The 25148-nt window shown below is 46.1% G+C and overlaps 1 protein-coding gene across 2 annotated transcripts in view; it reads left to right on the top strand.

The window, feature by feature from the left end:
* LOC308305993 (ataxin-1-like) overlaps positions 1-24844 on the top strand; it is a 27567-nt gene extending 2723 nt beyond the window's left edge. For both annotated transcript variants that reach the window (XM_080750891.1, XM_080750892.1), the window contains exons 2-5: positions 17744-17893; positions 19208-19369; positions 19825-21697; positions 22766-24844. In XM_080750891.1, coding sequence (XP_080607017.1) covers positions 19850-21697; positions 22766-23395 — 2478 coding nt within the window. In that variant the 5' untranslated portion in view covers positions 17744-17893; positions 19208-19369; positions 19825-19849 and the 3' untranslated portion in view covers positions 23396-24844. The remainder of the gene's footprint in view (positions 1-17743; positions 17894-19207; positions 19370-19824; positions 21698-22765) is intronic.
* Positions 24845-25148: the final 304 nt, after the last annotated feature.

The following is a 25148-nucleotide window of genomic DNA, read 5'->3' as shown; positions in this document are numbered from 1 at the left end:
TGGCAACGCTGATGATCAGTGCTCAGAGTCAACAGTGGCAGTATGCGGCGGCAGGCTGCTTAAAGTTCCAATCATGGACGGCCCGAGTGTCTGCAGGTCTCCATTTCCACCAGACCCACTGCACCTGGTGATTTAGTTAATTAGTACACCCTTAACCAGAGAAAGAGAGACAGAGAGAGAGCAGAGGGGGGCGGGAGGGGGGGGTGGCTGCCTGCCAGGATTTCTGGACGCTATGACATCATATCACAATGGAGTGCCAATTTGTTATTAAATGAGAAGGTCTATAACGCAGCATCTCTCAGGGCTCCCTGCCTGTCAGCTTGGAGGGGGCCTATTTGTTGCCTGTGGTTAGAGGTCAGAGTGGGGACAGGGCCAGCATGAGCAGGGGCGTCACAAGGGGGGGGGGGGGGGGAGTGGGATTGTGTTACTAGGGCCCAAGGTGGAGGGGCCTGGAAATATTTTATACTTTAGCTATTGAAAAACAGCGGATATACAAGCTCACAGCGCTGCACCGAGTGCCGCGCTGCGAGCTTGTAGATCTGCTATTTTTTGAATATATCAAATTTTTAAGCAACATTTGTAACTCAAATTTTGCTTCTGGGGGGTCCCTGGAACTAAATATTTTGAGATGGGAGCCAGTGGCCAAATACATATCATTTTGGGGGTCCTTCACATGAAAAAGTTTGAGCACCACTGACATAGAAACATGGGTTTTTCAAAAAAACATAGAAAGATTTGAAATATTCAATATTCAAAGAAAATGTTCAAGATTTTTCAGAAATAGCAGATCTACAAGCTCGCAGCGCGGCACTCAGTGCCGTGCTGTGAGCTTGTATATCGTCTATTTTTAAATAGTTAAAGTACCCAGGGCCCAGAATTTGGTGCGACACCCCTGAGCGTGAGAGAGCTACTGTAGAGGAACCAATGGCAGGGAGGAGAAACCTCTTACCTGGAGACAACAGTGTGGAACACACACACACACACACACACACACACACACACACACACACACACACACACACACACACACACACACACACACCTACATGCACAGTCACGCACACAAACAAACACAGGCCCTATTCCTGGGTTTTCTGAGTGGGTGTTATTTATAAAGGAGCCTCACTCGAATCAGGTCTCTCCTCAGTTCGGCTCCGCAGTTACAGTGTGAGCAGAGTGTTGGTTTAATGCTCCGAGTGGCTCTTGCTGTACTCTTCCGCTGTCATCCCTCATACTTGTCTTTGGTTTTGAAGGGGAGAGAGAGGGTTTATTCCACTCATGTGTGAGTTTTTGACACAGACAGTGGGGGAGATGAGAAGGGAGACGGTGTTAGGGAATCACAGGAGGAAGCCTGTGCCCGAGACTGGCAGGGCAAATGCACGTGATAGCATTCCTACTGTGGGCATGCAAACATTCAGCGAAAGTATAGGGCAGGGTCTTCAACGTTTTCAGGCCAAGGACCCCTTGGTTGGGAGAGAGATGAAGCAGGGACCCCACAACCTGACAGCACAAGTCATCAGTGTATTTTGGACTCATGTCAATTTGTGTTTTCAGATATTTACCACTTGAAGTGTCAATGCTTAATAAACTTGACCTTTCACTCTGTACTTAGTCTGCTCTTTTTCCCCTCTACACCAAACCTCTTTGCCAAAAATAGCCGATCTACAAGCTCACAACGCCTCGCGCTGTGAAGCGTTGTGAGCTTGTAGATCGCCTATTTTTGGCTAAAGTTCCCAGAATATGGACTCTAGGGTTCAAATCGTTAATATAAAAAAGAAGAAAAAAGTTTCTATCTCACAAAGATTTGGAGGCCCCCCTGAAGTAACTCTTAAGGGGTCCCGGATCCCCTGTTGAAGACCCTTGGTATAGGGGAACATTTGGCAAAAATAGCCGATCTACTGTATAAGCTCACAATGGGTTGCAACAAGGCGTGTTGTGACTGTGAGCTTGTAGAATGACTATTTCCAGTGACAAGATTTGGTGAAGACATTGTACAGACCCCTGGGGACCCAATTCAATCAAGTAAATGGGGTTTAAATGGTTAACTCTAAAATGGAACTGAGAAAACAGCCAGCACACAGTAAATGTCCTTTTCACTTACTATTATTATTATATTTTACCCCTCCACGGACAGAACAGCGGAACTAACAGGTCTTCCTCAGCGTTGTGTTATTAACGTGTTGTAACTCTAAAAGGGACCTCTCAGGATTTTGCTGTACAAACCTTTCTAAGGACTGTGGATTTTATACGGCTTAATATTGGTTGCTTTGAATCGAAGCTTGTTCCATGGTATTCAGGACAGGTGCTGTAAACACATGCATGAAGACCCCATGGCCTTTCCTCTAGATATCACAAAATCGAATGGGCTTTGTTCCCAACAAGTCTCTTGAATCTTGAAGAATCTCAAAAACTATACTGTCTCAGGCCTGCTGGCCACTTCTGGCCTGCAGTGCAGTTTAGACTGGCCCACCAACCAATCGATAAAGAAAAAAAAATAGCTTTGAATGAAAGACAGAAGTTATCAAGTGTAATTAATGTTGTCATTTCATCAACTGGCCCCTGGCCCCTGACATTTTTGTAATGTGGCCCACAGGTTCAGCTGTTTGAGTATCCCAGCGCTAGGGTGTAAGGAGAAACACAAACTCTAGGGGCCACTATTGGGGTTTTAAAACTATTAGTCTTGTTAAGGAATTCCAGCTGAAACACAGTAATGAGAAGGGTACTAGAGAAAGGGATGACATATTGTACCACCCAGGTCACAAGGCACATTTGAAAACAAAGGCTATGTGATTAGGCCCTTGCCTCTGTGGAGTGTGTACAACTGTAAGTGACTGAGTGTGTAAGAGGCACACACTCCTGTCCTATGCGGTCTGTCGGGATGTTCATGCAGTGAAAGCTCTCCTTTGTTCTCTGTGGCATCATGAAGGGCGTGTGTAGCCTATATTGTTGCTTTCAGTGTTATATTAATAGGCATCAGTGAAAAATGTAGGCAAGGTTTGTGTGCGTGTCTTTGCTCTCTATCGCTCTCCCATTGAGTGCATGTGTGGGTCTGCCTCCAGGGCACATACGGAGGGAGGGAGGGAGTCCTTCTGTAAGGACATGTGGTTGAAGACAGCCCCAGATTTGCAGGTCATTTATACAACACTCAGACAGCATAGAGGGCAATGGGAGGAGGAAGAAGAGTGGGGGTTTAATGAGATAGTCCTCTCAATCAAATAGAATCGAACGCAGTTCAGATGAGGTGAGAGACTGGATAGCGCATTGAACACATGATCGCAACTTCCACCAATTTGATTCTGGCCTGTGGTCCTGTGTTGCATCTAATTTCCCTAGCTCTTCCTTAACCATATGAACCCTATAGCGTCCCTGTTCTAGGGCAAACATTCAGTGATAATAGCCGATCTAGAAGCTCATGGTGAGCTTGAAGATATGAGGGGGAAAAAGAGTTGACCTAGTATAGACCCCCCTGGGCAACTGGACACGTATATAGTTCAAGTAGTGAAGTTGCTTGTTTCTCCAGGGATGAGTTGGCCATTGGTCTATCTGTGGGCCAGTAGAAAGCTGGGGGTTTATCTTTTCTTTTTTTGTCCATGTTTGACCGGCCCACAGAGCAGAAAGAGATTGGCCCACTGCTTTGTCTCCCATCTGACGCTGGCTCATCACATCCTTGATACGCCCCCCTTGTAAGGTGGGAGGCACTCTTTCTGAAAATCCCTGGAGGTCCACAGTGAAAACACAGATCGTTGCTGTCGGATTGACAGGATTCAAATAAAAAATCACACCCGTGTGAACTGAGCGGTGGTTTACCTAACTGTACTGTATACTGTACTCTACTGTACCTAACTGTACTGTACTGTACATATTCTGTGTTCTATATCTATGAATTCGATGTGTTCTAGATCTATGAATTCTGTCACCTCCCCCCCGCCCCCCCCCCCAGGCTAGTCTCAACAGCACCCTCTTACCCACCAACCCCTCCCCCCTTCCCCCCTGTGTGTGTGTGTGTGTGTGCCTGGCCTGGCCTGGCCTGAAAACAGCGCCCCTCCCTTAACATGTGTGGTCATAAAAGGTACTACACCACTTGAGGCTACATACAGACCCACCCACATACACGGATACACGGATACACACACGGCCACTCTATGGAGACGGTGTGACCACCGCTCAAAAATACCAACAAAAAACAACAGAGTGCTATGAGTTGTACCATCCACACGGTGGCAGAGAAGATGTTTTTGGTGACTACTACTATACTACTTTACTAATATACTTACCAGTGTGATCTTATTCTTCTTTTATGTAAGCTACTGTTTTTTGCACTGCACCTGGGCACTTGGTTGTGTGTGCACATCCTTTTTATGCTTTTTATGGTGGGACACGCTTGTTATTCTTTTCCTATTCTATTGGTTAATTTGTATCAAGTCATTGCTAGTCGTTGTGATTCCTGCAAGTGTCAACTGCTGCACCTTGGCATGCATTTGCCTGTGTGTGTGTGTGTGTGTGTGTGTGTGTGTGTGTGTGTGTGTGTGTGTGTGTGTGTGTGTGTGTGTGTGTGTGTGTGTGTGTGTGTGTGTGTGTGTGTGTGTGTGTGTGTGTGTGTGTGTGTGCGATTGCGTGCACACAGTATACAGGTGGAACAAGTTAGTCTTCTGTGGTTGAAAATGTCTCCTTCCTGCTAGTCTGCTTTACTTTACTATAGCCTAACTTTATTACAGGCAAGTGTTATTAACGTTGGGCTTATTTATAAGCCTAACAAAAAAAAAAGTCAAAATCTGTGTGGTTCTCAAAGTGGGGTCCAGGGACCGTTAGCTTTCATTAAGGTTTCAAAAAGCAGCCTTACGCTGTAAGTTATGGGGGTCCTCGAAATAAAAAGAGAACCTCAGTTTTAATACGAACTTGTACTGCACATCTCCAGAGACCAACAACACATTGGAACATAACTTAATCTTATTCATCAATGAATGAAATGATGCGGAAATGTTTTAAGAAAGTGAGATATATTTTCCCCCCGCATGTGAAGTGGGGCGTTCAAGGCATTAAATGTCAGTGCACATTTTTTGTCCCAATCCAGTGCTGTATCTCTCAGTCTACACTCTCCTGCAGCATCTAAAATAAACCCCCCCAAAAACGGTGCAGATGCAACTCTGATACAATTTCTATTCAGTTCAAGCTGGTTGTGAATACCACCTAACACAAGTTCTGTGCACTTGACCCATAGGCTCAGGGTTGAGCGTGTGCCATTAGTTGAGGTATAGACGTCCATGATATCTCCCTGTTTCGGCATACAGCAGTGTTTCTCAAAGTGGGGTCCAAGGATCATCAGCGGTCCTTGAGATTCCAGGGGGTCATCAGCAAAATGTTATTAAACCTATACCGCTGTCTGGCAGAAACCAACTGGGCCACAGGGTAGTGGTCCAGGCACCTAGGCTAGTAATCTGGCCAGCCTTGCAGCATCGCGGGTTCGAGTCCCGATCCTGACGACCTTTGCTGCGTGTCACCCCCCCCATCTCTCTCCCCGTTTCCTGTCAGCCTACTATACAATATACATCTATCAATGAAGGCAGAAAAGCCCCCCAAAAAATATATATTAAAAAAAAAGAAAACAGCTAAGTCCATTGGATCCTCAAACTGTCTACTAAACAAGCTAAGGGTGAAGCCAGATATCTGACCACTGCAGCAACTTAGCGCCGTTTCCTGCAACAGCGCTACCCCCTTTTTTCACACTTGAGTGTCAACAAAGTGACGTTCTTCCTGCCCATTGGTTATAGCCTGGTTAATAAACCAGACCGCACAACACCACCCCCTGGCGGTAGTGGTAGGCTGGCACCGCCAGGCAACATTGGTTAGTGAGTGTCTCTACCGGGTGAGAGTACAGCAGTGCTGAACCATGAACCTGTAGAGCTCATGACCCCACAGAGCCTGTGGGCTCTTCGATCACAGAGCTAAGACCTCTTCCGGGTTATTATTTTAAAGCTATACTGTGTAAGTTGCTCAACTAGTGGTCAGTAGCGGTAGAGCAAACCGTGGTCGCGTCTGCTTTTTTCGGCCGTTTTTCGCCGCGGACCGGGCCTTCAGACCACCGCGTCCGCCTCGCCTCTCCGAGACACATCCGTAGAGGTCTTCCGTGTCCCTCTACGAACAGCGGTTGGGGAGCTACATGCTAGACTCCTAGACCAATGTAAACACTGCAGTGTACTTCCTGAAGGGCTCGGCAGTGTATGATCTGGGCTGTGATTGGCCGGTAGGGAGACACGTGTACAGAATGATGCATATGACGTAATTTTGCCGGGAAAAACAGCCCCGGTCACGGCCACCAGGGCTCAGTAGAACACATATAAAGAAAAGGCTTTGGGAGCTGAAATTAACAGAGTGGGTGTTCTAAAACTTTAGCGATTTAATAATTAGGACAATTTTAAGATTTATTTTATTAAAAAAGTTACATAGTATAACTTTAACATGGGAGTGGATGGGGGTCAATGCGTCCGTCGCGAGATGTGTGGCTTCGCCCTAACTCCTCCAAAAGGGGTGGAGTAACTCCAGCCTCCACCCCTTTTGACCTCCAACTTGCAGAGACATACAATGTATTTTTAGACATATGTGCGGGTCCTTGACATGGGAAAAGTTTGAGAAACTCTTGGCGTACAGGCACAGCATGGACGATGACAGCGGAGGAGCTCGCCCCGTGGCTCTGTGCCAAACAAACGTGGTGTTATAAAGGTGATGTCACCGCTCACCGCCTGCCTGGGGATTAGGTTCAGTGTGGGCTGTTGCAGCGAGGGGAGCACAGCCGCTGTCGTGGGGAAGTGTTGTTGTTGTTCCAGTTGTAGCTGTTGCGCTGTAGTGAAGGTTGTGTGTGTGCGTGTGTGCGTGTGTGTGCGTGTGTGTGTGTGTGTGTGTGTGTGTGTGTGTGTGTGTGTGTGTGTGTGTGTGTGTGTGTGTGTGTGTGTGTGTGTGTGTGTGTGTGTGCTGCAGGCAGCATCAATGTGGGTCAGGAGAGGCAGCTCTCTCTACCTCTCTTTCCCCATTCTCTCTTCTGCTCTTCCCCCTATTGTTTTTCTCTCTCCTCTTTCATCCCATATTCCTCTCTCTCTCTCTCTCTCTCTCTCTCTCTCTCTCTCTCTCTCTCTCTCTCTCTCTCTCTCTCTTGCCCTCATCTTTCCTCCTCTCCTCTGCTCTCCTCCCATCCCTCCTCATCCTCACCACCTCTTTCATCTCCTTCTCTATCTTCTCTCCATCTCTCCATCTCTCTCTCTAATCTCCTTCCCTCTCTGTTCCTAATCTTCTTCTCTACAATCATTCTTCTCGTCCCTTCATTCTATCTTTCTCAGAACTGTTTGTCATCTTGGCCTCACCTCCTTTCTGTCCTTCTCTCAGCCATCATTCTGCTCTGGTTCTCTCTCTCTCTCTCTCTCTCTCTCTCTCTCTCTCTCTCTCTCTCTCTCTCTCTCTCTCTTTCTCTCTCTGTCTTTCCCTCACTCCCCTCACCCCATCTGTGTGTGTGTGTCTCTCCACTCTCTCTCTCCTCTTCTTCCTCTGTCTCTCTGTCTCTCGTTCATTCGTTGCATCTCTCCTCCTGTAATCGTTCTTTCTCTGTACAGTATCTCTTCCTGCTTCACATGTTTATCTCTCTCTCTCCCTCCTCCCTGCATTACTCGCTCTCTCTCTGTATCCATCCGTCTTGCTCTCTCTCTCTAGCTCCTCTGCTCTCATCCTTTGTGTTTAGATGAATCTGCACCACTGCTTTCCTTGCAGCTCCTTTGCTTTTTGGATGCAATGACCTTGTCAAAGTCATGGTGCTGGACGGATGGACGGAGAGAGGGAGGGAGGGAGACAGAAGAAGTCTGGAAGGATAGAATGAAGGGCCTGAACTGAGAGATGGACCAGGATGTGTCTTCATGTAGGCGTCTGCTGTAGTGATCTCCTTCTGTTTTGTGCAACAGCATGATGTCATACTGCCTTGTGAATGGAACATGGACTGGGTAAAGATGAAAGGATGTGTGTGTGTGCGTGCGTGCGTGCGTGCGTGCGTGCGTGCGTGCGTGCGTGCGTGCGTGCGTGCGTGCGTGCGTACATACGTCTTGTATAGTTTTAAGTATATAGTAACATTTGAGAAATAAAATTACGAGTGCAATTCTTCTGGTCCGACTCCTCACAAGAAAAATGGTTGTTTTATGGTTTAAAAAGGTGTTTTTTAGTTAAGCTTACAATTTGGAAAAGACTCATAGGATTGAGGTAGAGCTTAAGAGGTCTAGGGTTTGGGTTTAGAGTTATGCCTGAATTATAGACATACTTAGTTGTGCACCGTTGCTGTGCAAATAGCAGAAATTACATGAAAAAATACAAAAGGTGTAGTTGCTCAATCGCTCCTGATGGGGTCCCGTGGAGGAGTGGAACCAAATATCCACAGGACACATCATCAGAGACACTCAGTCACACACTCAATGTTGCAGCATAGATGCATCTTTCACTGAAGTTATTCAGTATCAGGATACATTGAAACAGAGTTGTAAATACAGAACAGTGGGAACAAGTGCATGGATGGATCCCTCTCACCCATACCCAAGAATCCTTCCCAAAAGTACTATACATTTCCAAGCCCTTAAGGCAAGTCTCCTCCCAATTGTCAAGAACTTTCTGAGATGCTATGCTTTTATACTCTTCCCAAAATAACACTCACGCATGTTTACTTTTCAAAAAAAAAATTTTTTTTGTCACATTCACTGACACTTAGGATTATTTATCGGGTCGGGGTGACTTTCGAGGCATCTTGTTCTTTAGTGTAATCAGTTAGGCGTTCACCCAAAACATGCCAAACAGTTTGGAGTGGTTGTTTATAGATTGGTTGAGCAACAGTACAAAGAACTGCTTGTGCAAACGATTTAGCACATCTGTGTTCTTTTCCACAGATATGTCTCTGAGGGGTGACTCGGGTCAACTATCTCTGTCCCGGGCACTTAGTCATGAGCGAACGTTCTAGTCCAGGGGTCTTCAACGTTTTCAGGCCAAGGACCCCTTAGTTGAGAGAGAGATGAAGCAGGGACCCCCCACAAGCTGTTCATAGATTCCATATAGTTTCATGGTTTGACAGCAACGATCATCAGTGTATTTTGGATTCATGTCAATTCGTGTTTTCAGATATTTAACCAGTTGAACCGTCAATACTTAATAAACTTGACCTTTCACTCTGTACTTAGTCTGCTATTTTTCCCCTCTACACCAAAGCTTTTGGCTAAAAATAGCCGATCTACAAGCTCACAACGCCTCGCAGCTTGTAGATCGGCTATTTTTGGCTAAAGTTCTCAGATATGGATGCTAGGGTTCAGGTAGTTAAAGTTATACCATGTAACTTTTTTTATAAAACAAATCTTAAAATTGTCCTAACTGTTAAATCGCTAAAGTTTTAGAACCCCCACTCCGTTATTTTCAGCTTCTGAAGCCTTCTCTTTATATGTTTTATACTTAGCCGTGACAGGGGCGGGATTTCCCGGCAAAATTACGTCATCACACTACCGGCCAATCACAGCGAGGGTTATACACTGCCGGCCAATCACAGCGCATCTTGAAGTGGGGTCGCCATATTTGTAGTCGCCCGTGTGTCTCTATACTCAAAAGGTAATCTCGCCTACCAGGCAGGGTGAAGGAGTCCGTTTCTCCGGAAGCTCTCGGCGAGGTGGAGGCAGACGCGGGGGTGTGAAGGTACGAAAAACGGCCGAAAGACGCGGACGCGACCGCGGTTTGCTATAGGGCTAATGACCACTAGTTGAGCATCTTACACAGTATAGCTTTAATATAAAAAAGGAGAAAAACGTTTCTATCACACAAAGATTTGAAGGACCCCCTCTAGTAACTATGAGGACCCCCTAGGGGTCCCGGACCCCCTGTTGAAGACCCTTGTTCTAGTCTGTTCTCTTCCAGACCCAAGCAGAAAGCCTGACATACTGTATATGGGCGGCAGTGGCCAAATATGTATTCATAGGAGAATGGATCGCATACAGTGGCAAGAGTTACTTTTTCTGTTTTTATTACATATCAGGATTTTTATTACATTCTCATCCTGATGTGTAATAACAACAGATGGGGAGGGTGTCGCTCCCCGTCTCTCCCCCCATTTCCTGTCAGTCTACTATCCTATCAATAAAGGCATAAAGGCCCCAAAACAAATCTTAAAAAATATATATTGATGACATCGGGACAGGGTTCTCCATATATGGGCATAAAAGGGACAAGGACAGAATTAATTTTGCAAGTGTGACTTGTGTTATATCAACCACACTGGTTAGACTGACACAATATGTCCATATATGGGCATTCCCATATATGGGCTTAATATTGATGGGCAGGGTATAAAAGGGATTCTATTGTATGGGAATTCCCAGATATGGGCTTAATATTGATGGGCATCAATGGATTCTATTAGTGTGGTTGGCCTAACAGGGCATCATCTGGGAATCAGATGTAGAGGTCAGCACCATATATGGAGATCTACCTGTAAGTCGTCTCCATGTATGGATATTGGATATCCAGGTTTTGATGAGGTCAGTGTTGTGATCTTCATGTACGGATATTCAGGTGATCATAGTCAGCAGTCTTGATTTGCAAAATAATTCTGTCTTGGCCATATGGAGTGTCCATATATGGGCATTGCCAAATATGACATCAGGGATCTCCATATATGATTGCCACAACAGGCTGTCTTGGTCATGGAGTCAACAATGTGATGTCACAACAGGTCAGCTATAGACATTGAGGTGTTACCCCAGTGGGTAACGAACGGACAGGATCTGCCGGGTTTCATAGTAAACTACGACCTACAGTCACAACAATATCACTAAGGGTTCACTCATGGGTTGTATTAGCTTGGGTCTAAGTGAGTGCACGAGAGCACATAGCTACCGGTATATGGACTATTTAGGCAGTCTCCTGCCCACATGTTCATGCACAGTTACATACTGGTCTCATCTACATCAAAACAACTACAAAGGCAACGATGTGGCATAAAGGAAAATAAATAAACACATAAAATAGATATGAAATAGGTAAGTAGATATGTAATGTAAAACCATCAGAAGCTTTTTACCATTCAGGATGATATAAGAACAATTTGTTTTACTTCCTACCTACTAAAATAAATACTTCATATTCAGTGAATTCTATATCTGTGATAACTTGATAACAAAATGATGAGTTGATGTACAACAATAAGGTAAATGGAAATCATTTTCCCGCCTAGTTGACTAGACTGACGATAGAACAAAAGGAAATTGTGGAAGGTATCTGCAATTCATGCAAGCATGTTAGAAAAGCTTTTACCTTATCTATTGACAGCAATGAATATTTATTAAAAAGAGGCACAGATGGATATTGTGCTGAATGTGTGATAAGCCTCCCTGAGGGCAAGGCCAGCGTTAATATTACAGATAGGGAAATTCAGGTGGTCCGGGTGCACAAGTAAACATAAGAGATAGAAGGGGCGCCTGGTGGCCTAGTGGACCAGGCGCATACCATATAGGCATTGCCATTTCGGCATCAATGCCTGTCGGCATCGGCGGTTCGATTCCCGATCAGGGCGACCTTGGCCGCATGTCACTCCCTGTCTCTCCCCCGTTTCCTGTCGATCTACTGTCCTATCCAATAAAGGCAAAAAGCCCAAAAACAAATCTTTAAAAAAAAAAAAAACATAAGAGATAGAAATACAGATATACACAAAATATGCAGCAGTCCCTTCCATCCAACTAACACACACACACACACACAGACAGACACAGTCTCACACAGACACCCAGTTTTATTATGGTCTGTTGGGTCTGGGTCGGGTCCCATTCTATTATCACGGGTCTGCGGCCTGTTTCTCATTATGTCTAATATAATACTGAGAAACTGGATACTGGATCTGAAAAGACTGATCAGGGGAGAAACAAAGTGTTGTGTAACTTACGTGATGATTAGGCTGGGGGATCAGCCTCAGATTATACCATCTCTGATCTCTCTCCTCTTGGACACGCACTGGGCCGGTTCAGTAATCGAACCAATCGGCTCTCGGAACGAGATTCACATGTCCATTAGGGTTCAGGTCTGTCTTTTTATATATATTCTTTTCATGTTGGAAGTGGAACCAATCAGATCTGTCCCGGGTCCGTTAGGGTCTGTCATTTTGGACCTGTGAAGAGCTCTACTTCCCACAAGTTCCTAGCACTGTCCGTCTCACACACACGTGCATACACGCACTCAGGCACGCACGCATGCACGCACACACACACAGCACTCCTCAGCGCCCTCACTCTAGCTATATGCTGACATACTGTACAATACACACTAATGAAAAAATGATCCTTGAGAAATGGACCCAACATTAATCAACTAATACATATATTGGATATTGCATAATGAAGATTACCATTGCACAAAATGACTAAAAAACGGACAAAGTGACAAAAAAATACCATTAAATCACCCAGGGAGTTAGGGAAGAGAGAGAGGGGGAGAGGATATCTAGAAAGCTAAGGCCAAACGCAAATCAAGGCAAACGTACTATGGGAACTACTACTGTACGTGTGTGTGTGTAATCTGTGTATGCATGAAAAGCTCATCTGAGTACTACTACTGTGGTTGTGAAAGTGGGTTCCAGGTAGCCTGGTAAACCATCCCCGGCACGTGACTTCACATTATCATGTGCCTTCCTCAGACTGGTCTGGCCCCAAGCGCTGGGTGGGCGTTTGGCAGAAACCAACATGTGGAAGAGCCAATCAGCGTCTGTTTGGCTCTGGCGCCTGGTGTCTTTTCACGCAACCAGGATGGTTTTCCAGGCTAGGGTCCGGGGACCTCACCTAACCCTGAGAGTGTACACATGGTCCATTTGGTTCTATTTGTCTCAGAGTTATGTGGGTCTGTGTGCTAATGCATTGGTTCTCAAATGGGTCCTTGAGGGAGTTCCAGGGAGTCCCCAGCTAAATGATAGTTAGGAACCAAATGGAACCTTATGGCCTTATGGTTATGTAACTCAGAGAGTGTACTAATGGAACCAAATGGAGTTAAATTTACATTGATTTTACAATATAAATTAGGGTCTCAGAGATAGAAATGCACGTCAAACTGGGGGTCCTTGAAATTAAAATGTTGAGAATCACTGCTAGAGCCTTATAATTCTTCCCTTACGGGGGTCCCTGGTGTATCTTTTCAAATGGGCGTCCGCGGGCTAGTAATAAGTGTCAATTTGCGGGTCCTTGACATGAAAAAGTTTGAGAACCACTGTCCTAATACATGCCAAAAACTGTCTGGAGTCCTTGAAATGAAAAAGTTTGAGAATCACTGCACTACAGCAGTGGTTCTCAAAGTTTCTCAAAGTGGATTCCAAGGACTCTGTTGGTTCCTTTATATGGGGGTCTAAATTGACCCATACAAGTCTGTAACTCTGACGTTTGTACGCTTTCAGAGTTCAATTTGAAAGTTTGAGAATCACTGCAGTACAGTGTGAGTGTGCATTCAGTACTGTATGTGTGAGTGTGCATAGTACAGTACATGAAGTGGTCACACATGGCTAGTGGCTGCTGGCCGCAGCATGTGGTCTGCTGACAAACTAACCTACTTTCTGTTCCCCGTTCCACTGACCTCCTCACTCACACTCCCTGTGCATAGGGAGGAAAGAGCTCCTTTCAGATCTCATTCTTTTAATACTGCTGTCTATATACTCGGCAATGTCCTGTTGTACTGAATTCTATACAGCATTTTGTTCTCAAGCGTTTTCATGCCAAGGGCTCCCAAATTGTATTTGGCCACCGACCCCCAGCTGACAATATGTGCCAGGGAACCCCGGGAAAAGATGACTATTGTTAAAAATATATATTTAAATGATTCAAAATGTGTCACATTTCTTCAAGATTTGTCAAACATTTCGTCAAAAATAGCAGTTTAAAAGCTCTCAGGGCATCACATCATGACACGTTGTTAGTTTACCGTTATACATACATACCTATACTACTATACGTACACACATACAGTGCTGTATGCACACCTACCTACACTACTGTACTACCCTGTCCCTACTGTATTGTAGTGGAGTAAAAGTACAATATTTGCCTCTTAGATGTAGTGGAGTGGAGGCATAAAGCAGTGGTTCTCAAAGTGGATTCCAGGGACTCTGTGGGTTCCACTTCCTTCAGGGGGTTCCAAGTTGACCCATACAAGTCTGTAACTCTGACAGTGTGCAAATAGAACCAAATGAACCATGACGGGTCCATTTGGTTCCATTTGTACACTGTCAGAGTTAAGGGGAGACCTTGAAACTTGAAAGTTTGAGAAACACCGGCATAAAGTATGGGAAAACGGAAATAGGCCTACTCAATTAAAGTTAAAGTTGTACTTACTGTAAGTAAAGGTACTTGGCTACTTCCCTCCCTCCACTGCTGGCAACGCAGAGCGTGTTGCCATGCCTGGCTGGCTGCCAGTAGTAGAATACAAAAACAGAGCAAGGACAACTACAGAAGCAGTGGGCAAGTTCGTTGCTATGGAGATCTGAGGGGGTCCGCTCGGTTCTTTGACACCATCCGATCGCAATAACTATGAAACAACATTTACACACATGCGCACGCACGCACGCACACACACACACGTGCAAGCACATACACATGCACACACACACACACACACACACACACACACACACACACACACACACACACACACACACACACACACACACACACACACACACACACACACACTATGTATTTACATCACTTGTGGGGACATTACATAGACTTCCATTCATTTTTATGCAAGTCATGTGGCCTTACCCTAACCTCTATCCCTAAACCTAACCCCTAACCCTAACCATAAACCTAACCCTAACCGTTGTGGGGACCTACTATTTTGTCCCCACACTGTCAGAGGTCCCCTGCAGGTGACTGTGTGAACATGCGTTTAGTCCCCATAAGTGTAGCTAGACAAACTCTCTCTCACACACACACACACACACACACACACACACACACACACACACACACACACACACACACACACACACACACACACACACACACACACACACACACACACACACTCAGTGAACACCCACCCACCCGCACCGCCAAGACAGACCGCACAGACAACAACAACAAGAAGACTGCTGCTCTCTGCTGCAGCTCCCCACTCTCACTCTCAAGGGAAACATTGTGGGCATCTCGGTGTTAAATTGGCTATTATTTTCCAAAATGTAAAAAGTTGTCTGAATTAATGTAAAGTATACAGTACACGATTTGAACATGCACGGCACATCATTATAGAACCTAGACTTTACCCTTCAACTTCTTGTTTATACACCTAATGACTGTAGCAATTGTAGAAATAGCCTATTAGGCCTTAAATGTGAAATGAGACAACATATATCTCCGGCACCGTTGCCCCTATCCATGCCAAACTTTGCACACACACTCTTTAGCTGGCAAACCACAACCTCCACCCCTCATTTCTCACATGGCTCTCTTCTAGCACCACCATGAGGTTGCTGACCTGACGGATGCTTATCTCCCGATTAGGGAGTCTTACTGGTTCTTATTATTTTAATTTTTTTGAAAGACACATTAAGGTGCCCACACTGTTCAGGTGCCCACTCTTCTGTTTACCCGCTATAAATTATAAATCAGCCATAACTCCCTAAACCCCTAAACCTGACATCTAAAGGCCTAATCCCAACCTGAATCTTTTACTAATTGTGAATACTAATTTATTTTTTCTTCTATTTTTGTAACCTTGTGATGACCAGGAAATGATCCCCACAATGTCATTTTCTCAAATTCTACACTTGTAGGGACATTTGGCCCTCACAAGTAGTAATACAATTACACACACAAGCACATACAAGAACACACGCACGCACACGTAAGCATATGCTCTCACATATTTATACACAGATGGTACGACAGCCTAGTAGTCTTGTTTTGAATATAAACAAGTTCTCGCCACTTTATGGAAATGGTGAGACAGACGTGCGGCGGCGGCGTAGCCTACTTCCTTTGTACATTGTTTATGGTTGTCTATTGGTGTCACGCTATATGTCAGCCAGGTCCCAGATGAGAGACTCTTCTGGGAGGAACATGCATGTGTGGAATGACCTTGTTGTGTTCACCAGCATTTCATAAACAAACGGATCCAAGATTCCAGTAACACTGGATGCCACCAAGTGGCCATCCCCTGAACAACACTTTCAGGGTTAAAGGTAGCATTTCCTTGGAGAATGGAGAGAAGTTGGTGCATATTAGCACATCACTGCATGTCATGAGAACTAATATAACATCTTTCATCTTGTGTTTTGAATCACAGATTTCTCTTTGTAGTATGTCTTTCTGTTATTGAGACAGTAAATAGGCCAATTAAGGAAACAGAGACAACAGCGAACAGTGGTTTCCAAACTCGGTCCACAGAACCAGCTGGTTCTGCTATCAACTTTCTGGTAGGATGGAAAACCAGCAGTACCAGGAGCCCTAAGGGCCGGAGTTGGGAAGTACAGGTTTAGAGTAATCGTTCCCAAATGGTGTGCCGTGAGACAAGTCCAGGGGTGTCTTAGGATTTGAGACTGATATACAATACAGTATTAGTTATTTTTCAATTTACCATATCAGGGGCAAATGTTGCCTAAAAAAAACACTTTTAACCACTTTCAACCTGGCATCCCTATTTTGGGCGTGTCATTATTTGTGAAGATTTTAAATTGAACTGAATTGAATTAAAGAACAAATTTTAACCTAGTTTCCCAAACATTTTCAAAAATAGCCAATATAGCTCACAGTGAGCCATTTTTGAAAATAGGTGAAAGCAGGAATTGGGGCTTAAGTGGTTAAACATTTTAAGAGTGATTCAATTATTTGGGAAGCTGAGTCATACACGAATAAATGGTAATCCCATAACCCCTTAAATCCTCTTGTCTTCGCGTCGCGTTTGTAGAGCTTGTGGATCTGCTGCTTTATGCTTTTGAGTGATTCATTTACGAACAAAACACAAAAAGTTAGAATATGGAGATAAGAGGTTACTTCCCGACAGAAATTATATGATAAGAGTACAATTATACAATTACAATTTAGGCATTTAGCAGACGCTTTTAATCCAAAGTGACAATAAGCAGGTGATACATCAATATAATAAGCAAGATAATATGTCAGTACATCAACAGTAATACAACAAATGCATAGGAATAACTTGTAGAAAATAACATAGGTAGACCACGCACCTAAGCAGTAAAAAATACTAAAACCTAAAAATGCTATCTAGCTTCATATGTGATCATCGAGGGAAGGGGAGTGTTACAGTAGTGCTAAGGGTTTAGGTGGAGTCCGAAGAGGTGAGTCTTCAGTCCACGGCGGAAGCCAAGGAGTGAGTCTACAGTAGTTCTAAGTGTGACAGGGATTTTATTCCACAGTTTGGGAGCCAGGAGGGCAAATTGTCTAGGACGAGTGGATTTTTGTCCTGGGGTTTTTAGTGAGGGTTCTGTCAGCATCCCTGTGTTGGCTGATTTGAGTGAACGGGTGGGCTTGTAGGGGTTGATCAAGTTTTGGAGGTATGGAGGAGCCGTACCTTTGGCTGCTTTGGCGGTCAGCATCAGTGTTTTGTATTCAGTACGGGCCGAAACCGGGAGCCAGTGGAGGGAGCGGAGAAGGGGGGAGACATGTTAGAATTTTGGCTGGTTGCAGTCGTGCCGAGTAACTAAAATTTGCCCTGCACTGATATGTGCTTCCTGTCTCTCCCTGCCCTGCAGATGTGTGCTGACACCCCGGGTGAAGTGATCCAACTCCAGACAGTCATGATTCCCCATGAAGTCCATGGAGCTCCTTCTGTGGGTCACAATGACTCCTCCAACTCCTCTGACCTGAGGCCTGGGCTCATCCACCTCCTGTGAACACAGAAGGTAACCACAACACTGGACGCCTTTTTCTTTTTTTATTTGATTTGATATAGTTGCTGTCGGGCAGAAACCTCCTACATCAAGGGTCTTCCACAGGTGGTCCGGGACCCCTAGGGGGTCCTCAGAGTTACTATAGGGGGTCCTCCAAATTTTTGTGTGATAGAAACTTTTTTCTCAATTTTTATATTAACCACGTGAACCCTAGTGTCCTTATTCTGAGAACTTTAGCCAAGAATAGCAGATCTACAAGCTCACAACGCCTCGCAGTAGATCTCCTATTTTTGGCAATGAGGTTTGGTGTAGAGGGGAAAAATAGCAGATTAAGTACAGAGTGAAAGGGTATTGACAGTTAAAATTGTTAAATATCTGAAAACACTAATTGACATGAATCTAAAAAACTGTGATGATTGTGCTGTCAAACAATGAAACTATATGGAATCTCTGAAAAGATTGTGGGGGTCCCTGCTTCACATCTCTCTCAACTAAGGGGTCCTTGGCCTGAAAACGTTGAAGACCCCTGTCCTACAGTATCTTATTTTTTGTTAACCCATTTAGAACGGGTTATTGTGTATCATTATTTTATGCTTTAACTATTGAAAAATAGCAGATATACAAGCTCACAGCGCAGCACCGAGTGCCGCGCTGCGAGCTTGTAGATCTTCTATTTTTGAAAAATCATGAAAATTTGAATTTTGACCAGATTCTATAAGTGTCTTTTGAATGCTTCTAAGTTTTTTTTGGAAAAACCTATGTTTCTATGTCAGCAATCTGGCTATAGCCATCGTCAAAGAAAAGGTCCTTTTCACTTAAATGGAGCTCAGTTAGTCTGTTCTTGAGAGACTACTATGAACAGTGGTTCTCAAACTTTTTCATGTGAAGGACCCCCAAACTGATATGTATTTGGCCACGGACCCGCATCTCAAAATATTTAGTTCCAGGGGCAGGGACCACCCAGAAGCAAAATTTTAATCTGAATCCTGAAAAGTAACAGTTTTGGATACATGAGGTTTCCACCCATCATAGACGATATCTTATATTTGATTTTTACATCTACATTTATTTGTAAAATAAATGTACATATACAATGATTTCTTAATTACATTTAAGGCCCAATATTTCTACAAATGCTACAAATTGCTACAAAGCCTGTGAATTTTGGGCATAAACAAGAAGCTGAAAGGTATATTTAGGTCTGATACTGATGTACAGTGCTAATCCTGTATACTTCACAATATGTTTGACCATTTTCCAAAGCATACATTTATTTGTTAACTTTTTGGAAAAGAAAAAGACAATTTAACGTTGAGTGGCCCACAGGGTTTAGGTGCCCACTGGACAAGTATCTCACAGAAGTACTCCAAGCCACAAACAGGGAGGCTGCCCCCTCTACCAACCCCCTGAGAAAGAGAGAGAGAAAGTGAGAGAGAGACACCCACACATTAAGAGGAACGAGAGACAAACTATCAGCAGTGGTGCAAAGTAAGTACATTTAAGTACTGTACAGTACTTAAGCATAACTTTGAGTTACTTTATCTACTTCTACTCTACTACATCTCAGGAACAAATATTGTACTTTTTACTCCACTAGAATTATTTGACGGCTTTAGATACAGTACTACTAGTTATTTTGCAGATTTAGATTGTTGATATAAAACATACTGTATATTTACTTCAATTTCACAAGTGTTTCCCCTTCTTTCTTCTTCTAAATTTGTCACAGCTCATAGATATGTGATTTTTTTTAAGTGTGACACATTTAGAAGAAACATTGTGAAATGGGCCATTAATACATATTTTTACTGTATTTTAAGTACGTGTTGATACCAGTTCTTTTGCACTTTTACTCAAGTAAACGATTGAATACGGGACTTTAGCTATTTTGGTATTGTGACTTTTACACTAATCTGAGTACTTCTTCCACCGGTGACCATCAGGATACTGATAAGTCACACCAGCAGCATGAGGTCTAACCAGGAACGAAGTAATGGCTGCCTGCCTCCTAAGAAGCGTGAGATCCTGGCCATGGAGCAGAAGCCGCTGGTGGTGACTGCTGCGTCTCCGGCAGCCTCTGTGGTGGTGGCCAATGACGGCCCCCACACAGAGAACCTGGCCTGGCTGGCCAGCGTCGCTAGCGAGCGCTGCAGGTCCAGGGATGCCGAGATCCTCAGGTGTCCCGTCCCGGCCCCCTACTCTTCCTCCTCCTCGTCCTCGCTCTCCTCTTCGTCCGTCACCCAGCCCTCGCCTGTCTATTCGTCCGCCCCGCTGCCCCTGGCGTCTCTCCCGGCGGTCTACCCCGCCGCCCTGCCGCAGCAGGCCGGGACCATCCAGTACGCGCAGTTGGCTCCCAACGTTCAGTTCATCAGCTCGGGGCCTTACACCGGCTACATCTCCTCCCACATCATCCCCGCCTCCGTCCCCAACAGCTCCGCCTCGGCCGTCGCAAGCCAACAGTTGGACGGCTACACCGCCACCTTTGTCACCTCGGCCTCCAAGGTGGAGCAGCAGCAGCAGCAGTTCCAGATAGGCTTGTCCCCCGCGGACCTGGCTGCCGTCTCCCTGTCCACCTCCTCCACCCAGGCCACCAGCGCCAACCATCAGTACATCCACCTGGACGGCAGCACCCCTCTGACCGTCAGCTCCCCCACGGCCCACCTCCCTCTGCAGCTCCACACCCACACTCCCTCCACCATCCTCCCCCACACCCTCACGCTCGCTCCCTCCCAGCTGGTGGTGCAGTATGCCGACGGTCTGGCGGGCAAGAAGGTGGAGGGCTACGGCAAGGCGGTGCTGAACGGGGAGATGGAGCTGGTCAAACAGTGCAAGGCTTCAGGTCAGCAGCAGGTCCAGAGCTACGAGGCCCGGCACATCCTGCTGCCGGCCGAGTACACCACCCAGAACCCCTCGGGGATCCAGACCACATCCCTGGTGCTGGTGGCTCAGCCCAACAGCGGGCCTGAACTGGACCCCCCGCCAGGCCCAAACAAGCTCTCCCTGCTGCAGACCGAGAAGGGCGGCATCTGCCTGGGGAAGCCGGTTTCCAGAGGCTCGCCGTTCACCTCCCTCTCCTCCGGCGAGGCGCTGAAGCCCTCCGGCCCTCACACCGTCATCCAGACCGGCCTCGCCCCAGAGGAGCTTCCCGTCAGCCTGTACTCCTCCACCCAGCCGTCCATCATCGGCTACATCACCAGCACGGGACACTACCACGCCACGCTGCCCCAGCACCTGGTCATCCCCAGCGGACAGTCCCTGCTCATACCGGTCAGCAGTGCCACCTCCAACCCCACCGCAGAGGTGGAGGTCAGCCATGCGGTCAGCGCCCTGGCGGCCAGCCCCGCCACCCCGCACATCTCCACCGCCATGCCCCACGCCTACCTGGCCACGGCCCTGTCCAAGTGTGATGTCATGGGCTCCGAGCTCCACCCGCAGCCTGCGGCCGTCACGCAGGCTCAGGCCCCGCTCACCCTGCCCCCCTCCAACCCTCCGACGCGGCACTCGTCCCACGCCTCCGCCCCTGCCCCCGGCTCCGTTCAGCCCTCGCCCTCTCTCTCCTCATCCTCCACCACCGCCTCCTCCAACTCCACCTCCTCCCCCGTGGCCCTGCCTCCGTTCTTTATGCGCGGCTCCATCATCCAGCTGGCGGACGGCGAGTTGAAGCGCGTGGAGGACCTGAAGACGGAGGACTTCATCCAGAGCGCCGAGATCAGCAGCGAGCTGAAGATCGACTCCAGCACCGTGGAGAGGATCGACAGCGGGCAGACGCCCAACGCCGTGGTCATACAGTTTGCTGTGGGCGAGCTCAAAGCTCAGGTAAGAGGCACGACAGGATATAGAAGACAGGATATGATATCTGCAGCCTTTTGCTTTTAGTTTTGGTTTTACAATAAGCAATAAACAAAGCCCAATTGAGAGCCTAGCCGTTTTCAGTAATAACTGCATTTTGTATGATACCATGTTTTGGTTAAAGGTGATACACCATGCATTTAAAAAGTATTTATGTCATATTGTTTATGTCCCAAAAACGTTTTTCAAAAGGTTTGAGGCTAAATTACCACTCCTGAATAGAGAGCCTCTCATTTTTTAATGGCTCTCAGAGCATTTTCAGCTGCAGTACCACCTTTGGCCTGAACTGAAAAAAAAATCTTTTTTGAAAAAGAAAATCTTTTTGAAAAAAAAAAAAAAAAAAAAATGTTTTGGAAAGAAAAAGCGCCGTTTATGACGTCACAAACGGCAGCAAATCTGGACAGCCTGTTTTGAGAACCCGTGGGATGCTTTTAACCTCCACCTTCCCAAAACCAGAGAAAGACACAACGGTCTGAAATGGGACTTTGTGAGGATAGAAGGTGCTAGTGGGACCCTAAAAAAGGTTTTAAAATAGGAAAAGTGAATTTTCATGGTGTATCACCTTTAAATATCAGATGGATATTTAGTGATAACAAAACATTGAATCACAAATCCAAAAAGCCTCAAAAGGAGGCCTGTATTTCTTCAGTAATCCAACCATGCGAACATTGAGTTTCACCGCAGGCTTCAACAGGTTTGGAAGCAACGTGTTGCTGAGCACACAGCATTCCTACAATTGGATTATAAAGAAATGTCTACCTGGGGACGAAAAAATTCAATCCAAGCAGGGTTGAACGGAAAAGCTGTTTTGAAAATGCGAGGGGAAAAAACACATTTATTTTTCATTTGTTATGTGGTTTTTAAATTTCTGGATATTTCTGTCCACTCAGAGTTATTGGGGTCCTTGGTTTCGAAGTTTGAGAAACACTGGGTTCATGTTACATAATCTCTGGGCACATTCTTAATGTACATTAATGTCCCTGACTCTCTGCTGATAAAACCATGCAGTGCTTGTGGTCTTGTGTTGCTGTGCAGGTGTGTGTGGAGGTGCTGGTGGAGTATCCTTTCTTTGTGTTTGGCCAGGGCTGGTCGTCGTGTTGCCCCGACCGGACCACCCAGCTGTTTGAGTTGTCCTGCGCCAAGCTGTGCGTGGGAGACGTGTGCGTGTCGCTGACACTGAGGGGCATCAGGAACTGCTCTGTGACCACCGACGGCCAGCCTCTGGAGGTGGGCCTGAAGGCCGGTGGCCACCAACCATCTTACTCCCCTCGTACCACCACGGAACCCGCCGTCAGGAACAGTAGCAGTCCACACGCTGCAGGCGGCAACAATGGTCTGCTGATGAAGGCGGGTTCGAACAGACTCGGACTACATCCGGCGTCGGGACCGGTTCTAACCTCGGGGCCCGGGGATGTGGTCTACGGAGGGGCGCAGAGGAGGCAAGGACCCGAGGCGGCAAAACCGGACAGGCCCCCTCCCTCCGACACTCGGCAGTCCACGGACGCGGACAGGCCGCCGAGCGGCCGCAAGAGACGCTGGTCGGCCCCGGAGCGAGACCAGACTGAGAGGGCGGAGGAGGAGCCTCCACTGGCCTTGCCCAAACCCTCCTTCATCCCGCAGGAGGTTAAGATCTGCATCGAGGGCAGGTCCAGTACTGGAATCTAGATGGTGCTCGTAGACTGTTGACAAAAGACAATGGAGGAGCAACAGAAAATGGCTGATGGTTTGTTTTGTATCTCTGTTTAGCCCATATCCATTTTCTCCCTTTCCAGACTACTGTAATATAGTTGACCTGTTTTTCCTCCCTCCTATATAGACCTGATGTCGACAGTGCAGTACAGTGGAGCACCTTTATAGTGTGTGGTATCACAGCCGAGATTTGTGCAATCAAAAATGCAGAAAAGCAAATAAGAATGCCGTGTGAATGCTGAGTGTGAATGTCAAACCACATGCCCCCCTCCCCTCCCCCCCCAAAAACCCAAATATATATTTTTGTCGTACTCCTTTTGCGTGACACCAATTATAAGCTGGTTCTCCCATTTTTGTGTTGTGGCTTAACCACTTGAACCCTCGCGTCCCCTTTCTGGGGCTAACACTTGGTGAAAATAGACGATCTACATGCCTTTTAGATCGGCTACCTTTGGCCAGGATATTTAGTATAGCGCAATTGTTCTCAAACTCCCCCATAACTCTGGGAGCCGCTCAACCGTGCCCTCCAGAGTTACAGACCTGTAAAGGTCCATTTGCAACCCCTCAAGGACCCATGAGGGTTCCCTGAGGTAACACTGAGGTTCCCTGGACCCCCTTTGAGAACCACTGGTACAGAGGTAAAACTGGAGAGGGCCTAGTGTAGACCCCTGGGGGATTCCAGTCAACTACATATAGGGTTTAGAGTTGGATACAAAATGATTGACCAAACAAACCACTTATCACTCAACCGTGAACAAGCACAGACACAGACACCACACACAGCACATAATGTATTAGGTTAATTGTGTTTGACTCGTATCTCTCATCCAGTTTTTCTGGCTGTCCAACATGTTCGCGGCTTTTTCTTTTTCTCTGTTTTGTGAGGGTAAGAGAGTGTTAGGAGAGACGAGAGGACTCAATCACATTTATTTGGGTCAGCTTTTTGCTTTATTTCAGGGCAGAGATCGGGATGACAGGCAATGGTCTCCAGCTGGAATCGAATCGAGCAGGTGAATCACACTTTCCTGTCATCCGCTGATGTGGATTCAGTCCTAGATTGGCAAAGCTACGTTGCTTAAGCCCCAATATAGTTTGTTTGTCATGCGACAAATGGCAAAGATAGTCGATCTACAAGCTCACATGTGAGCTATTTTCACTATCTACGCTGTTTTCCAAACATTTTGCAGTGTATTATGTCAGGTTGAAAGTAGTTAAACATTACATCCTCAACAGGCAGTGCTGTCTGAGCTGCTATAGCACAAGGTTGGAGTGGTAGGGAAGAAAACAGCAGTAATAAACCTTGTCTGTACTGTCTACTGTGCCATTCATACACATAATAATGTAGCTCTATATTCTTTGCTATTGCCTGGGACATGGTGGCTGAACAAAGTGATGATGTCTGCTGTCCTGCACAATTCAGATTTTTCAGATTTTATAAAATAAAGCACGGGTGCTTTATTTTCACAGTAAAGTAGACGGAGGTGAGAAAGCGAGAGGGAATGGCAGACTGAGAGAATGACATGCAACACAGGGTTCCTCATTCAAACCCAGGATTTGATGATTTAGTTCTGTGCCTATTTGATACACACATTACCTGATTAGTCCACCAGGGGGTGGAGCAAACGGTCCTGTACCACTAGTGTGTGTGTGTGTGTGTGTGGGCGCGTGCGTGTGGGCGCGAGAGAGAGAGAGAACATGAGTGCGCAGCATGCTTGTGCACCTATTGAGG

This window comes from Nannobrachium achirus (genome assembly GCF_963921795.1).
Source record: "Nannobrachium achirus genome assembly, chromosome: 2".
Lineage (NCBI taxonomy): Eukaryota > Metazoa > Chordata > Actinopteri > Myctophiformes > Myctophidae > Nannobrachium > Nannobrachium achirus.
Note: the sequence above shows the minus strand (reverse complement) of the source record. Positions and strands in the feature narration are given on the sequence as shown.